This window comes from Canis aureus, chromosome 8 (assembly GCF_053574225.1).
Source record: "Canis aureus isolate CA01 chromosome 8, VMU_Caureus_v.1.0, whole genome shotgun sequence".
NCBI classification, from domain to species: domain Eukaryota; kingdom Metazoa; phylum Chordata; class Mammalia; order Carnivora; family Canidae; genus Canis; species Canis aureus.
In genome coordinates this window covers 71,899,445-71,917,296 of record NC_135618.1, presented here as the reverse complement: position 1 = coordinate 71,917,296, position 17,852 = coordinate 71,899,445, and the positions used below count along the sequence as shown (strand labels likewise).

Genomic DNA, 17,852 nt, shown 5'->3' with positions numbered 1-17,852 from the left:
CTTCCCCCCAACACTCCTTCATTATAGTTTGCCAACCCCTGCCTAGAAGGCCTAAGTGACAGGACACAGCCTACTTCAGGACGACAGGAACAAGTAGGAGTGAGTATTCACAGTATAGCAAGCTTTGAAATCCTAGCGCTAGAGGTCTTTAGTCAGAATCTAGAAGCCCAGCTAATTGAGGCATGATGGAAGCAGTCTCTGCAGTAATTGGGCCTTAGACTTTAACAGCTGCCAAGATATTTATTCTACAAATGTATTCATTTTACAAGTATTTCCTGGCCAGGTATGGTATGATGTTAGGAGCTGTTGATATAACAGTGAACAAAATAGACACAACCCCTGTCTGTGTGATTTAGTCTCATAGAGGCTAAAGTCAATAGGTACTGTGATGAGCACTCTGCCAGAGGAGGTACGGGGTGCTCTGGATGCACATGGGAAGAGTTGACCCGCTCACAGTGTCTTAGTTCTCAAATGGAAAAAGGGACAGCAGAGCTAAGTAAGTGAAAGTTAATCAGACTTGGGGGTCAGGAGCAGAGGGAGGGAAGGCAGCAGGAATAGCATATGCAAAGGCCCAGAGGTGAGAGGGCTTAGCTTGTTGGCAGTGGGTGGGAGCTATAGGAGGGTAGAATACAGAATAGTGCTTTCCAGACATTAATGGGTATATGAATTTGCCTGTGGGATCTTGTTAAAAATGCAGATCCAGACCCAAATTTCTGGAGCGGGGCCAGAGAATCTGCATTTTTCTAACAGGCTCCTGGGGGATCCGGGTGCTCTGGGTCCATGGAGCCCACAGAATAACAAAGCTGTAGAGTGTATATATTGGGGTGTGTAAGAAATGAGCTGGTGAGGTGGGCATGGTCTCCTGAGCCCTGTTTAAGGGTTGGGGCTCACAGGGCAGGAAGGAGTCTGCCAGGGGCTTCAGTCAGGTGCAAATGTTTTAATAGATGGGCATCCTAGAAAATTGGTTGTGGTTATAGTAGGGAAAGTGTATGGGCGTGAGGCAGGATTAGAAGCCAGGAGACCAATTAAGGGCCAGTTGAAAGCCATCCAGGTGAGAGGTAATTGGTGAAGTAAGTGGCAGTGGGGCTGAAGAAAAGGACATGGAGATAGAGGAGAGGAAATGGCCAAGCCTCTGTAACTGAGGTGCTGTTTGGGGCATGGGGAGTGGAGGAGGCCCAGTCAAGGATGACCATGACCTCTAGGTTCCTGGTGTAGGCAGTAGAGTTGATGGCATGGACGGCCTAGGTGAGGGGAAACATGGGTAGGGCCTCGGGCATGAGGGGAATGAGGACGTTGGTTCTGAATATGCAGAGGAGAGAGTTCTGTGGGGTATCCACATGGAGAACCCTGTGGCCATGTCCCTAAACTGGTCTGTGTGGCCGAGGAGGAGCTTGGCATCTCAGGTCTGCAGATTAACCACTTTTTTAAAAAAATATTTTTATTTATTTACTCTTGAGAGAGAGGCAGAGGGAAAAGCAGGTTTCCTGTGGGGAGCCCGATATGGAACTCTAACCCAGAAATCTGGGATTACACCCTGAGCCAAAGGCAGATGCTCATCCACTGAGCTTCCCAGGTGCCCCGCAGATTAACCACTTCTGATGCATATTTCTTCCTTCAGGTCTTTGCAAAGGAAGGGAACGTGCCCAATATTATCATCGCTGTAAGTACCCTCTTGGGGCCCTGTTGGTGATCTTAGAGTTTCACTTTCCCTCCAAGAGCTTAAGTGCACAGAGCTTCCTCATCAGAGAGGCCCCTGGCCCCCAGAGCCCTTGCCATTCCCCTTGGCAGAGGGAAGCATTGTGCTCTGTTGGATCGGGAGGCCTGTGGGTTGGTGTCCGTGTCGATTTGGAGTGTGCTGTGGGTCAGGGTGGAGGTTCGAAGGGAAGGTGAACACCAACAGATTGGGGAGCAGTAACTTGGGAGCTAAGGCAAGCTCATTCTGCTGGCCTGTAGCCCTTTCGATCTTCTCCCTAGGGCCCCCCGGGGACCGGCAAAACTACCAGCATCCTGTGTTTGGCCCGTGCCCTGTTGGGCCCAGCGCTCAAGGATGCTGTTTTGGAGCTCAATGCCTCAAATGACAGGTATGCCCAGGAGTTAGGGCTGCATGAAGGGTGGCAAGTGTTTGAAGTCTTGAGTTGTCATAGAAACCACCTTTTCCTTGGAGTTTACTTCCCAGCTTTGTGTTTTCCTTTGATCCTTCCCTGTGAACAAGAATGGCCATCACTTGCCTATCCACATGGCATCCTGAGCACTGTTACTGGTTTACTTTATTTTTTAATGAAGTTTTTTTGTTTTTTAAGATTTACTTATTTATTTGAGAGAGAGTGTGTATGTATGCACCTGTGGGAGACAGGCGAAGGGAGAGGGAATCTCAAGCCGACTTCCCATCAAGCACGGAGGGCAACTTGGGGCTCAATCCTATAGCCTAAGTGGAAACCAAGAGTCGGATGCTTACTGACTACACCACCCAGGCACTCCTTTAATGAAAGTTTAAAAAAATTTTTTTAATTGGAGTAAAATACACATTCCATTAAATGTCAGCATTAAAAAAATTTTTTTTATTTATTTATTCATGAGAGACGGGGGCGGGGGGCAGAGGGAGAAGTAGGCTCCATGCAGGGAGCCCAATGTGGGACTCGAACCTGGGTCTCCAGGATCCCACCCTGGGCTGAAGGCGGCGCTAAACCGCTGGGCCACCCGGGCTGCCCAAATGTCAGCATTTTTAAATGCCCAGTTCAGCAGTGTTGCATACTTTCACACTGTTGTGCAACCATCTCCAGAACTCATTCCATTTGCAGAACTGAAACTGTATATCCATGAAGCAAATAACTTTCTGTTTCCCCCTCTCTCTAGCCCCAGCAACCACCATCCTTGTTTCTGTTTCTATGAGCTTAACTCTTTTAGGGACTTCATCTAAGTGGAATCATACAGTATTTGTCTTTTTGTAACTGACCTACTTCACTCTGCATAATGCCCTCAAGGTTCTTCATGATGGAGCAGGTGTCAGAATGCCCTTCCTTTTTGGAGCACCTGGGTGACTCAGTTGGTTAAATGTCTACCTTTCGCTCAGGTCATGATCTCAGGGTCCTGGGATTGAGCCCCACATCAGGCTCCCTGCTCAATGGAGAGCCTGCTTCTCTTTTTTTTTTTTTTTTTTTTTTTTAAAGGATTTTATTTATTTATTCATGAGGGACACAGAGAGAAAGAGAGGCAGAGACACAGGCAGAGGGAGAAGCAGGCTCCATGCAAGGCGCCTGACATGGAACTCGATCCCAGGTCTCCAGGATCACGCCCTGGGCTGAAGGCAGCGCTAAACCGCTGAGCAACCTGGGCTGCCCGAGAGCCTGCTTCTCCCTCTCCCTTTCCCCACCCTCCCCCAGTTCATGCTCACTCGCTTTCAAATAAATAAAATCTTAAAAAAAAAAAAAAAAGAATTCCCTTCCTTTTTAAGGCTGACTAGTATCCCACTGTGTAGAGAGACCACCACATTTTGCTTATCTGTTCATGTGTTTTGGACAGTGTTGCTTTCATCTTTTGGCTGCTGTGAATAGTGAATAATGCTCACATGAACAGGGGTGTACAGACAGGTCTGTGAGACCCTGCTTCATATATCTCAGACACATAGGAAGGGGACTGCTGAGTTATTTTTGGCAATTCTGTTTCATTTTCTGTGGAAGTGCCACACTGTTTTCTGTGGTGGCTGTGCCAGTTGCCATGCACCCTGACAGTATGTGATTTCCCCACATCTGCACCAACATTTGTTTTCTGTTGGTGGTGGTGGTGGTGGTCATCCCGATGGGCGTGAGATGCTGTTCACTCTTCAGATAAAAACCAGTAGAGGGGGCAGCCCCGGTGGCCCAGCAGTTTAGTGGCGCCTTTAGCCCAGGACGTGATCCTGGAGACCCGAGATCAAGTCCCACGTCGGGCTCCCTGCATGGAGCCTGCTTCTCCCTCTGCTTGTGTCTCTGCCCCCTTCCTCTCTGTCTCTCATGAATAAATAAATAAAATCTTAAAAAAAAACAACAACAGTAGAGGATTAGAAAACAAGGAACTGTTGAATAAAATGTCTGCAATCTGCCTTTGATTATTCCTTGAGGATGTGGTTCTCAGTGCTTTAATCTCTTCCGTTTTTTTTTTCTTTTTCTTTAAAGATTATTTGTTTATTCATGAGAGACACAGAGAGAGGCAGAGACACAGGCAGAGGGAGAAGCAGGCTCCCTGCGGGAGCCTGATGTGGGACTTGATCCTGGGACTCCAGGATCATGCCCAGAGCCGAAGGCAGATGCTAACCACTGGGCTACCCAGATGTCCCAAGAGTCAGAGTTCTTAACTGACTGAGCCACCGAAGTGCCCCCAAACTCACTACTTCTAAGAACCAGTGGCTCATAATTTTGAGAGAATGGCCCATAATGGTAAAATAGTTCCAACTTAATTTGATGAACACCCATTATAATGATCAATACAATAATTTTGTTTTTCCATCTCTTTACTTCCAATCCCATTTGTATACATACCTGCCTTTAGCTTTTGATCACTGCCAGCTACCCTGTAAATGTTGGTGGACAAGCAAGCATCTTAAAAGATGAGAGAATAGTCACATGTATTAGCAAAACAGGATGGTCCACGTTCATGTCAGAAGATATATTGGGGAATGAAGTCCTTCTTCTTGAGTGACTAACTGGATGAAAACATATTTATTCTTTGTCCTTAGATCTGTCTTATTCACTTCTTGATGCTAAAGTTTGAAAAAATTCACCCGTGATTTTGGCATTGGAGAAGCACATAGTCTGAGGCTGACTGTGGTCAGTTTCACTGTCCTTGTTAGTGTCCAGAGTGCTGCTCTTTGTCTCTCTGTGGTTATTTTTTGATGTGTCCAATAATGTGGAATATTCTCTGTCATTTGTTTCCATCTTTTGTGGGTGGAAAATGAAAAAGTTTTGAGTTTTCAGCTGCGGTTAGTGAATGCTTTAAAAAATAACAAAGATGGCGTATTTGAACTTCTTTTATGTCTTCTAGAAAGAGAATGCAGACCCCTAGTGACACAAAACATTGGAGGATGGGGCAGTAGGGACAGTTTTCCCTCTACCACACCATCCTAGGCAAGTGTGGCAATGTTGTGTATTCTTACGACTTTCATCTTATTTTTTTAGCATAGTTGTGAATAATTGATAAGGAATTGATAAGAAACAAGGAAATAGTCATTAGGATGATGACATTGCTATTTTGTTTCAAGATACAGGAAGAATAAGGTCACTGAGACCCTGCGATGTATCTCAGAAAGGGATCTGGTGAACTTTCATGCTATCAGAAGGAATAAGTAAATTTTATCTTTGTGTTTTGGAAGACCTCCAAGAAGGAATAAAAGTAATGAAATGTTAATCCTTATTTTTTTTTAAAGATTTTATTTATTTATTCATGAGAGACACACACACACAGAGAGAGAGGCAGAGACACAGGCAGAAGGAGAATCAGGCTCCACGCAGGGAGCCTGATGTGGGACTCGATCCCGGGTCTCCAGGTTCATACCCTGGGCCAAAGGCAGGCACTAAACCGCTGAGCCACCCAGGGATCCCTGAAACGTTAATCCTTATAAATAGTGAGAGTTGCCCAGAAAACTTAAACACTAAAACTGTGTCTATGGTGGTGTCCTGCGGGTGAGAAGACCCCCTGAAGGTACCTGGATCTGTCTCAGAAGGTGACCATACAATTATGCCTTGTTTCAGGGGCATCGATGTTGTGAGGAACAAAATCAAGATGTTTGCCCAGCAGAAAGTCACCCTTCCCAAAGGGCGGCACAAGATCATCATCCTGGATGAGGCAGACAGGTAGAGTGCTTTGCCAAGTACATACTGACCTTTATTTCTGTCTCTTATCAGGCTTTATTAAAGCAGGAGGGAAAAGTTCTCTCACCTTTGCACTTTGGTGGCAGACTGGCTTATCACATCTTCAAAAAAGCAATTTAACAGCACCTGAGCCTTAAACCTTATCTTTACCTAGTAATTTACGAGCATTTGTCTAAGATGACTGACAATGTTGGTTACTATGTCTATTCCAGTATCGCGTGAATAATTTCAATTATATATATTTTTTACTCTGGCAAAATACGCATGACATGAAATTTACCATCTTAACCCATTTTTTTTTTAAGATTTTATTTATTTATTCATGAGAGACCAGAGAGAGAGAGAGAGAGGCAGAGGCAGAGACACAGGCAGAGGCAGAAGCAGGCTCCATGCAAGGAGCCCGATGTGGGACTCCATCCTGGGTCTCCAGGATTACACCCTGGGCTGAAGGCGGCACCAAACCGCTGAGCCACCAGGGCTGCCCTTAACCCATTTTTTAAAAAAGATTTTATTTTTTTGAGAGAGAGACAAAGTGTGGGGAGGGGCAGAGGAAGAGCAGACTCTCTACTGAGCAGGGACCTGGACATGGGGCTTGATCCCAGGATCCTGATTACCTGAGCCAAAGGCTGACGCTTAACTGACTGTGCCACCCAGGCGCACTCCTCAACCCCCATTTTAACCATTTTAAAGTGTATCGTTCAGGGGCACCCGGGTGGCACAGAACTGGTTAAGCATCCGACTCTTGATTTCTGCTCAGGAAATGATCTCAGGGTTGTGAGATCGAGCCCCCCATCAGGCTCCAAGCTTCACACTGGGAGTGAGCCTGCTTAAGACTCTTCCTCTGCCCCTGCCCCGAGTCGTGCTAGCTCTCTCTAAATAACAAAGTGTTCAGTTTGGTGGTATTTAGTACATCCACAATGTTGTACAACCATCACTGGTATAAATGAGAAGTTTGAGATGATGTTAAATGAAGAAAATACAGGGATGCCTGGGTGGCTTGGGACACCTGGGTGGCTGAGTGGTTGAGCATCCACCTTCGGCCCAGGGCATGATCCTGAGGTCCTGGGATTGAGTCCCACATCAGCTCCCTGCGAGGAGCCTGCTTCTCCCTCTGCCTGTGTGTCTCTGCCTCTCACTCTGTGTGTGTGTCTCATGAATGAATGAATGAACGAATGAATGAATGAACAAATGAAAAATAGATACCTTAAAAAAAGAAAACACAAAATTTTGTTCATATCTTGGTTTAGTCTCCTTGTTTTCTACACTTTGCATTTTCATATACTTGAGATCATAACATAATTTTTGTATCCTTATTTTTTCTTTTAATGTAAAAAAGCATTCCATGTTACTATAGTCTTGTTGCAAACATAGTCTTTAATTGCTACATTATATTTTATAGTGTGGATGCCCACTAACCACTATGGGCATCTGTATGCCCACTGTGTTTTACTGGAACATAATAGTGATGTTGCAGCTAACATTTATGGAGTGTTTCTTTCTTTCTTAGATTTTTACTTATTTGTTTTAGAGAGAGAGAATGCACATGCACAAGTTGGGGGAGAGGCAGAGGGAGAGGGAGAATCTCAAGCAGACTCTGTGCTGAGCCTGACGCTTGGAGATCATGATGTGAGCTGAAAGCAAGTCAGACGCTTAACTGACTGAGCCACCCAGGCATCCCTAATGCTGTACCTCTCATACCTGTGACTTATTGATTCCAAAGCTGGAAGCCTCTATTTCCCACTCCCCTTTACCCATTTTGCCATCTACACCCTGCCCACCCTCCCCACCTCCAAGCTCAGATAGTTTCCTGAGATCTCACAAGTTGAGTTTCTGTGAGACGAACTGGGGCAGCCTGACTGCAGGGCCTCTGCCCTCTGTTCCACCTGCATGCAGCCTGCCTGTGGAAGACCCACCTGGGGTCCTGGAGAGCAGCTAAGCATGCTCAGTCTGGACTTCAGGGTGCCCAGGCTCTCTAGGGAGGGATTTGTTTCCAGTGTACCCTGTGCCCCAGATGCAAAATGCCCCCCTGTTGTTTTCTTCTCAGCATGACTGATGGAGCCCAGCAAGCCTTGAGGAGAACCATGGAAATCTACTCCAAAACGACTCGCTTTGCTCTTGCTTGTAATGCTTCGGATAAAATCATAGGTAAGGGTCACCCCTGGGTGGCTCGGGATCCCCTCATGGTGCTCACATGGGCCCTTTGGCAACAGAAGAGTAGGGGCTTTTCTTTTTTCTTTCTTTTTTTTTTTTTTTTTTTTTGAGTAGGGGCTTTTTGATTGCCTCCCATGGGCTGAACACTACAGAATCAACTCTTTCATTTAATCTTATATTATTCTACATGAAGGTGTTACTGGCTCCACGTTCAAGATGAGAAAACTGGAGCCCAGAGAGGTTGAGTAGTTTGCCCATAGTCACACAGCAAGTGGAAGGGCTGGGCCTGGAACCCCAGGTCTGTCTGACTCTTGCACCATCACAGGCACACATGACATTTCGATATCCTGTCACGGTCACTTGCTCCAGACGTGCTCTTGCACTTCCGGTGTGTTCTGAGCACTTAGCACACACTCCCATCAGCACATGGTGTGTTGTCATCACCAGGGACTGCCTCACCAGTGAAGGCTTCCCCATCAATCTGCTCTGACCTGGCGCCTGTCCCTCCCTTCCTGGAAGTCTCTCTGCTTCCTCACCCATTTGTCCCCCTCCTGTCTCAGCTTCTTGCTGGTTGCACTTTCTTCCCTTTGTGATACGCACTGAGAACCCAGTCTGCTTTATTTCCCTCACCATTTCTCACCGCTCTCTCACATCACCCCGCCCTGCTAAAGGTCAGCCCCCGGACTTACCCTTCACCCAGGCCACCGCACAGCTGCAGTTAAGCCTGTGGCTAGCCATGCGACACTGCACGGTCCTGGTTCCCAGCCTCAGCAGGCTTGCCATGTCCCCAGGATTCCTTCACGCAGGTGTCCTTCTACCTGCGTCAGATGCTCATCATCTCTTCATTAACCTGTTCAGTCATCATTGAGCAAACATTTAGTCTGTTCTGTATGGTGCTAGTAGGGAACATACAGCGTTGAAGGAGAACATGCTCGACCCTCAGGATACCACCAGGGTGGTAACAACTCTGAGGCCAGGAGTAGCATCATATTTAGAGACCTCCCCAAATGCATTTCGCACAGGGCTGTGCATCCACAAGTTTGGTTACTGATTTGACACTGCCTACTGCTGTGGGCAGAGAAAGCCCTGGCCCTCCCTTGTCAATTTTGCTGATACAAACAGCATCCTGACTTTTTTTTTAATTAATTTTTTTAAGTTTTATTTATGTATTCATAAGAGATAGAGAGATTGGCAGAAACACAGGCAGAGAGAGAGGCAGGTTCCATGCAGGGAGCTGATGTGGGACTTGATCCCAGGACTCCAGGATCACACCCTGGGCTGAAGGCAAGTGCTAAATCACTGAGCCACCCAGATGTCCCGTTTTTTTTTTTTTTTTTTTTTTAATTTCTTTTTATTTTACTTTATTTTATTTTATTATTTTATTATATTATTTTATTTTATTATTTTATTTTATTATTTTTTTATTTTATTTTATTTTATTTTATTTTATTTATTTTATTTTATTATTTTATTTATGATAGGCACACAGAGAGAGAGAGAGGCAGAGACACAGGCAGAGGGAGAAGCAGGCTCCATGCACCGGGAGCCCGACGTGGGACTCGATCCTGGGTCTCCAGGATTGCGCCCTGGGCCAAAGGCAGGCGCCAAACCTCTGTGCCACCCAGGGATCCCCCTTTTTTTAAAATTTCTAAACAGATACAATAGATATATGAATGAAATCACTGGAGAAATTTATTTCTGAGTAATCTCTACACCCAGCATGGCTCAAACTCACAGCCTTGAGATCAAGAGTCACATGTTCTCATGACCGAGCCAGCCAAGTGCCCTGCTGCAGAGTTGATTTTTCTTTCTTTCTTTCTTTCTTTTTTTTAGATTTAATTAATTAATTAATTAATGAGAGTGAGACAGCATGAGCCGGGAGGGGAGGGAGGCAGAGGGAAAGGGAGAAGTAGACCCCCACTGAGCAGGGAGCTGGATGCAGGGCTTGATCCCAGGACCCCAGGATCATGACCTGAGCTGAAGGCAGATACCCAACTGACTGAGCCACCCAGGTGCTCCCAGAGTTGATTTTTTAACTCAAACATCAGTCCTGGACTCAGTGAAGAGAGAGACACTCTTGTTCTGAGGAAGGCCATGCTGCTTTATTCTGACATGCATTTAAATTCTGTGAATTCTGGGGCACCTGACTGGGTCAGTCAGAAGAGCATGTGGCTCTTGATCTTGGAGTGGTGAGTTCAGACCCCACCTTGGGTATAGGGACTACTTAAAAAATAGTAAATTCTGTGAACTCAGCTTTTGACGCTCCTCACGAGAGAAAAATGCGCTAAAGGATGCTTCTACTTTAGCTGGAATATTAATTGCTTTTAAATACAAACCTATCACTCTTCCTCTTATCTGAGCTGATAAGCCAAATATGTAATTATGGTTCCTCAGTAGAGCTTCCTGATTTCAGGTAAATTGAAATAGGCTAACTCTCAGGACTCTCAGGTTTCTTTAATGCACATAAACTTACAGGAGTGCATTCCTTGAAAGCCTGTGTGAGCACAAAGGATGGAACACAGAGAGACCACATGGGGCCTGAGAGATCCTGGAGAAGCTGTTGTCATAGTCTAAAGTGAGGGACAGGGGCAGCTTCCAGAATTCTGCATCTGCCTCTCTAGTGGTTCTCTTCCCTTGACTGTAGCCTTACAGAAACCACCCACATGTCCCATGCTCATCCTGGTCCCGCTGGATATTGACACCCAGCATACACAGTGAGCAGAAGCCTAGCCTTGACTCAGCTGTGGGCTGTGGCATGTGTCTCTATCCTGGAGGGTCTCTTCCCCTTCTGGAAGCTGTGTCTAGCCAAGGCCATCTGGGGCAGTGCTGGGCGGGGCCTCTTGTTTCTGCTTTGAAACCAGCCTTGAGCACCCACTGGGGAGGGAGCGTGGGGCCAGCATGTCCTGGAGGGCTCTTGGGGATGTGCTGGCCTCTGTGGGGACCCCCACCCTTGTGTCTCCATCAGAGCCCATTCAGTCCCGCTGCGCAGTCCTCCGCTACACGAAATTGAGTGACGCCCAGGTTCTCGCCCGGCTGCTGACTGTCCTGGAGCAGGAAAAGGTGCCCTACACCGATGATGGCCTGGAGGCTGTCATCTTCACGGCGCAGGGAGACATGCGGCAGGTGCATACCCCCTAGGCCACAGGCACCCAGTTCTGGGGGGAAGTGGGGCATGGTCCTGGTGCAGAGACCAGAGACCCTGCTCACTGGGGACTTGGGAGGAGGAGGCTCTACTCGGATTCCAGGGGTGAGGGGAGGCCAGGACTGAACATCGCCCCCAAAGCACGCTTGCTCGTCCACAGGCACTCAACAACGTGCAGTCGACTTTCTCAGGATTCGGCTTTATTAACAGCGAGAACGTGTTCAAGGTACAGGAGCCCATGGGCCCCAGGTGGTTCTGCAAAGCAGGGTTAGTGATGGTCGGTGGGCAGCACTGGGAACCCCTGGACAGACCTGCAGCTGTGCTGGGACCCTTGTGTGCCCTGTGCAGTCAGGAGGGTCTCGGGAGTGGCCCCCCACCCCGATGTTCTCTGATCTGGTGGCCAAGGACACAACACCCCGCTGTCCCACCCCCCACCCCGAGATTGTCCTGCTGCTGGAGAGGGTGCAAGGCTCCTGTTGCCCGAGGGACAGAGATTCCCACTTTCCCCACATTGGCCAAGGGTTATTCTCCAGGGAATACTGTGGACAACTGGCTGCCCCATCCTAACAACTTGGCTATTTTGGAGATCAGTTAGTCCCCCTTTTTTTTTTATTAAAGATTTTATTTATTTATTCATGAGAGGCACAAAGAGAGAGAGAGAGGCAGAGACATAGGCACAGGGAGAACCAGCTTCCACATAGGGAGCTTGACATGGGACTCGATCCCGGGTCTCTAGGATCACGCCCTGGGCCAAAGGCAGGTGCCAAACTGCTGAGCCACCCAGGTGTCCCAGTTTCCCCCTTCTTTGAGAGTAAAAACTGGGTAGGGCTGTCCACACATTCAGACCCTATCTGTTTCTTAGCCAGTTTGTGGGTAATGAGAGCGGTGTTGTGGGGATCCCTGGGTGGCTCAGCGGTTTGGTGCCTGACTTCGGCCCAGGGCGTAATCCTGGAGTCCCGGGTCGTGGTCCTGGAGACCCGGGATTGAGTCCCACATCGGGCTCCCTGCATGGAACCTGCTTCTCCCTCTGCCTGTGTCTCCGCCTCTCTCTCTCTCTCTCTCTCTCTCTCTCTGGTCTCTCATGAATAAATAAATAAAATATTTAAATAAAAGTAAATGAGAGGGGGTTCCTGAGTGGTTCAGTCAGTAGAATACTGACTCTTGATTTTAGGTCTTGATCTCAGGGTTGTGAGTTCAAGCTCAGCATGGAGACTACTTTAAACAAAAAGAAGAGGAAGACGTTTTATTTATTTTTTTTATTGTATTTATTTATTCATGAGAGACCCAGAGAGAGGCAAAGACACAGGCAGAGGGAGAAGCAAGTTCCACGCAGGAAGTCCAATGTGGGACTCAATCCCGGTTCATGCCCTGAGTTGAAGGCAGACGCCCAACCACTGAGCCACCCAGGGGTCCCAAGAGGAAGAAGTTTTAAATGTGGGTCCTGAGGTAGAGGGTGGAGCGTGGACTCCAGGCCAGTGGAGGGAGGGGCAGGGGGGCAGCCTCAGGCTCAGGGATACCTGCACACCCCCAGGATCCTCTTCACCCTGACATGCTGAGGTGGAGGACCATTGTCCCTAGAAGAATAGTTTCTATTCCAGGTGGGAGGCTGGTCCCAGTCTTCAGTGGATTCTGAGTGGTTCTGGGCGCACCATCCTCCAAGTGACCTAATAAGGTGTGTAGCTAATGGCTCTTAATAAGGCAAAGGATTCCTGTTGGCCCTGTTCACTCCCCTTGTGCTTGGGAAATCTGTAACCACGGTGTTAGAACTTCCCCCACATACACAGCCCCCGGAGTGAGGAAGGTGATGCCATACTCTGGTGACTCAGTTGGTGGTGACTGGGGCGTTTCCAAACCTGGTTCTGTTTGCTGGAGAATTTGATGAGAAAAGCCAGCTGAGAAGTTGGGTACTTGGGTGAATCGGGGCTCCTCCTCAGGTGGGTCCCCGCAGCCCCTCACTGGCCTTCTTTTCCCATTTGCTCAGGTCTGTGATGAGCCCCACCCCCTTCTGGTAAAAGAAATGATCCAGCACTGCGTGAATGCCAACATTGATGAGGCCTACAAGGTTTGTGTCCCTCCTCCCCTGACTCGGGAGGAGCCTTTGCTTCGGTAGCAGAGCAGCAGGAGCCTGTCTCTGTGCTGGGGCTTCCCTCACAAGGGTTGCTCCACTGGATTCTTAGAATGATACTAGCAGTTGGGTGCATTCCGGGCGGGGGGAAGCTGAATCTGGGAAGCTGGATTCCTCACTCTAAATCACACTATTGACAAGCACTCAACCTGCAATTCAGAGTCACATCACTGTCCTATAATTATATCCTCCACAAGGGAGCTCTGTTCCCCCAAGACCTGAGGAAAGACCAGTCCAACTCCTTACGTTTCTGAGACACAGTCTGTCTGCCTGCAGAGGGAGACTTCACTCTCCGTCCCCCTGAGGAATGTGGGAATGGCTTTCTGGGACACAGAGGTGCCTGGTCATCCAGGAGAGGCAGGACCCAGGGCTTCCAGCCTCCGTGGAGCCGGGCACCATGTGCAGATCACAAGGGCCATCATCACAGTCCAGATTACCCTCAGGTCCACAGGGGTGGCAGTGGTGTGATTTAAGGCCATTGGTCTGATCCCAGCAGGTTTTCCTCCCCCCTGCTCCCGCCAAACTAGACCAGAAGTGGACTAGATTTAGGGCAGGATGAGATGTAATGAGATACCAAAGGGTAGGGCAAGGAGCCCAAGGCAGAGACCCAGGCACCTGGCCTGAGGGCAGCCTTCAGATTTATGAACACAGCTTCCGTGCCCCCGGCATCCACCCCGAGATGCCAGAGCAGAGGTGATACCCTGCAGTCTGAGTGGGCTGGGTGGGGTTGGAACTGGGGCAAATCAGGCGGGGACTGAGAGGACTCTGCTCCAGCCCCAGTGAAGATTTGGTGGAGGCTAGGCCTGCAGTGAGTGTGCCTCGTGCCTGGCAGCTCAGAGAGCACAGCAGACACATGGTCTCCCTTTTCACTCATACTCACTGAGATGATTAATACAGCTTTTTAGGAGCCTTGGATTAAGACGCCACATGGGTGCCATAGTAGACCATGCAATACATTTTAAAGATTTTATTTTATTTTTTATGAGAGAGAGAGAAAGAGAGGGCATGAGTGAGCAGGGGGAGGGGCAGAGGGAGAGGGACAAGCAGACTCTGCTGAGCTTGGAGCCTGACACAGGGCTTGGTCCCATGGCCCTGAGGTCAGGACCTGACCTGAAACCAAGAGTCAGATGCTTAACCTACTGAGCCTCCACAGGCGCCAAGCAATACCAAGCAATAAATTCTGAAACATTTGTGACATTGGGGTGCAGTCTATTGACCGCCTCAGTCGGTAGCGCGTGTGACTCTTAATCTCGGGATCCTGAGTTCAAGCCCACTGTTAAAAAAATTGAATAAGTAAAAAATAAGACATTTGCAATCCTATCTCTACCTGTTGGGAAACTCCAGTGACCCCCAGGAGGTCTGCAGGCCGTGGCCCCCCAGCAGCTCCATCAGCTGGCCGGGTTGAGGGGCACCTGGGTGGCTCAGTGGTTGAACCTCTGCCTTTGGCTCAGGTCCTGATCCTGAGTCCTGGATCAAGTCCCACAGTGGTCTCCTCGCAGGAAGCCTGCTTCTCCTTCTATGTCTCTGCCTCTCTGTGTCTCTGATGAATGAATAATAAAATATTGAAAAAAAAAAAAAAGAAAAAAAAGATGGCTGGGTTGCTGAGGATGGTGTCCTCTCCCTGCCATGGGATAGGCCCAAGACTGGTGTGGCTTCAACCTCGTGTGTCCCTCCGCGTCCCCCCCCCCCCCTTACCCTTTGTCACCCAGCGGATCTTCTCTGTCTAGATTCTTGCTCACCTGTGGCATCTGGGCTATTCGCCAGAAGACATCATTGGCAACATTTTTCGAGTGTGTAAGACCTTCCAAATGGCAGAGTACTTGAAACTGGAGTTTATCAAGGTCAGTGAGAGGACAGCAGTGGTTCTTCTGGGGAAGGTGGGCCACGCTGTGCTCTGTTCTGTTTGTGCACAGGCCTGGCCTCTGGACGATGCTCAGTGAGCGTCCCAACCACAGCAGAGGCAGGCAGCTCATGTCCTGGGACTGGGAGTTGCTTTAAGCCTGATGTACCAGTCAGTGGCCTTGGGTTTCTTAAAGGGGCTCTCTTCATTCAAGATCAATCTGTTTACCCTCAGTTAATTGAGGCATAATTTGCATAGATTAAAATGCAGCCTCTCCGGTGCCTTCTGTTGACCAAAGAGTTCTATCATTTAAAGGCCACAACCTAGGTCTGAACGGTTGTTTATAATTCCTCCTCCAGATACACGTGCCCGTTTGTAGGCAGTCAGCTCCTCCCCTAGCAGCTGGGAACCCCCGCTCTGTTTTCTCTTTGGGGGAATGGAATTTTTCAGAATGTTATATGGGAATGACCATGGAATCCAGTAGAAGGTAGCCTTTTGAGTCTGGCTTCTTCCACTTAGCTTAATGCACTTCGGGTTTGTTCATGTTGCATCTGTCAGTGGTCTCGTTGCTGAGCAGTGTACCACAGTGTGTGTTCACCGCTTGAAGGACACCAGGGTGTGCGGGTTCCGGTGACCATCAGTAAGGCCACTGTAAACATTTGCAATTGTGAATTACTGTGCAGGTGAACATGAGTTATTTTTCTTAGGAAACTTCCCAGGAGGTGGGATTGCTTGTTCTGGTGGTCAGGGTACGTTTAACTTTATAAGAAACTGCCAAACTGATTTCTAAAGTGGTTGTAGTATTTTTCATTTCTCCCAGCAGCCTGTGAGCACTTCAGATGATCCACAGCCTATACAGCCCTTGGAATGTTCAGTTGATTCTTTTTTTTTTTAAGATTTTATTTTAGAGAAAAAGCAGGGCTGGGGCCACGGGGCAGAGGGAGAGAGTCTCAAGTAGACTCTGCATGAGCACAGAGCCTGACTCAGGGCTTGATCTCAGGACCCAGAGCCCAAGCGGAAACCAAGAGTTGGATGCTCAACAAACTAAACCAACCAGGTGCTGGTTGAGTCTCTTAAAGCCACTCTAATCTCTAATAGGTGTGTCATAGTATCTCAACATGACTTTAACGTGCATTTTCCACTAACTGATGGCGTTGAGCACATTTGCGTGTGCTGATCTGCCATCTGTAATCTCTAACAAAGCATCTGTTCAAATCTACCGATTTCTTGATTGGGTCATTTTCTTGGTATTGAGGTCTGAGACTTATTTATGTACTCTGCCTTCAAGTCCTTTATCAGATATGTGTTTTATTTTTTTTTTAATATTTTATTTATTTATTCATGAGAGACACACACAGAGAGAGAGAGAGAGAGAGAGGCAGAGACACAGGCAGAAGGAGAAGCAGGCTCCATGCAGAGAGCCCGATGTGGGACTCGATCCCGGGACTCCAGGATCACACCCTGGGCTGCAGGCAGCGCTAAACCGCTGTGCCACCAGGGCTGCCCAGATATGTGTTTTATAAGTATTTTAATATTTTCTCCAAGCCTGGCTTTTTTTTTTTCTTTTTCTTTCTTTTGGTATTTTCTAAACAATACCTTAGAGGGAAATATCAACATCCTTTTAGAAAAAAATAAAGTGAACTTTAAGCATAACTTATGACAACTTCAAGTTCATGTTCCAGCTGAAGTTTGATTCATTGCATCAATTTTAAGTAAACTATTAGTTCAAGTGAAAAAAAAACATCAAGCCCTCCCTCTTTTATTAACCAGATTTACATTTGCTTTTGTTTTTCAGGAAATTGGATACACTCATATGAAAATAGCAGAAGGTGTGAACTCCCTCCTGCAGATGGCAGGGCTCCTGGCCAGGCTGTGTCAGAAGACAATGGCCCCGGTGGCCAGTTAGGGCGGAGAACTGGTTGATCGGAGTGATGAGAGTCCTGAGAGTCCTCATCCAGGAGAGATAGGAGTCCGCGCCTTCTGATTTGGCACCTTCCTTTTACACGATCGTGGCCATCACACTGCTTCCATGAGTGCCTGCAGTCAATCTCAGACTCACGGGTGTGATGACAGGGTGGAGAGGCCCTAGAGAACCTCCAGGGCTTGGCACCCAATCTGGGCATGTGTGGCATCTTAGCTAATAAAAGAGCTGGACAGTTTTGTTGGCACTAAAGTGGCATCACCAGGTGGCAAGGAAAACCAGCATTCTGTCTCTGAGTGCCCCAAGCATCCTATCAGTAGAATAGGCGATTTAGATAATAGACTGATCAAGCTAATCTCAGTTCTTTTAGAAGCTGGGAGGGCAGTCCCTGGGGTCAGGGGCAGAGATAGACATCTCAGAGGAGCCTGGGACAGTGAGCCCTTCAGAGAGGACGTGCGGGAATCCCAGGGGCTAGTGGTGTAGTACAGATGCTTGGGAAAACTGCTGGCCTTTTCTGTGCAATCGTGTGCACATGGTGCTTTGGAATTTCCCAGTGAACTTTGTTTTACTTTGTATGATTGTTCCTGCCAGACAAGGTACTGGTTTTTTTCCTAATTTTTTTTAAATTATAAAAAGTAGAAAGAATGGGGGCACCTGGGTGGTACAGTTGGTTGAGCGTCCAACTCTTGATTTCAGCTCAGGACATGATCTCAGGGTAGGGGGATCGAGCCCCGAGTCAAGCTCTGCACTCAGTGCAGAGTCCGCTTGAGATTCTCTCTCCCTCTCTCTGTCGTGCTCACTCGCTCTCTGAAATTAGTAAATCTTAAAAA

General features: G+C 47.9%; 1 protein-coding gene across 5 annotated transcripts in view; it reads left to right on the top strand.

The window, feature by feature from the left end:
* RFC2 (replication factor C subunit 2) overlaps positions 1 to 17,260 on the top strand; it is a 37,743-nt gene extending 20,483 nt beyond the window's left edge. For 2 of the 5 annotated variants that reach the window (XM_077908244.1, XM_077908245.1), the window contains 9 exons: positions 1,619 to 1,660; positions 1,975 to 2,081; positions 5,724 to 5,825; positions 7,888 to 7,988; positions 10,960 to 11,117; positions 11,297 to 11,362; positions 13,118 to 13,198; positions 14,989 to 15,102; positions 16,897 to 17,260. In XM_077908244.1, coding sequence (XP_077764370.1) covers positions 1,619 to 1,660; positions 1,975 to 2,081; positions 5,724 to 5,825; positions 7,888 to 7,988; positions 10,960 to 11,117; positions 11,297 to 11,362; positions 13,118 to 13,198; positions 14,989 to 15,102; positions 16,897 to 17,007 — 882 coding nt within the window. In that variant the 3' untranslated portion in view covers positions 17,008 to 17,260. The remainder of the gene's footprint in view (positions 1 to 1,618; positions 1,661 to 1,974; positions 2,082 to 5,723; positions 5,826 to 7,887; positions 7,989 to 10,959; positions 11,118 to 11,296; positions 11,363 to 13,117; positions 13,199 to 14,988; positions 15,103 to 16,896) is intronic. The other 3 variants (XM_077908247.1, XM_077908248.1, XM_077908249.1) reach the window with 2 other exon arrangements.
* The last annotated feature ends 592 nt before the right edge of the window (positions 17,261 to 17,852 follow it).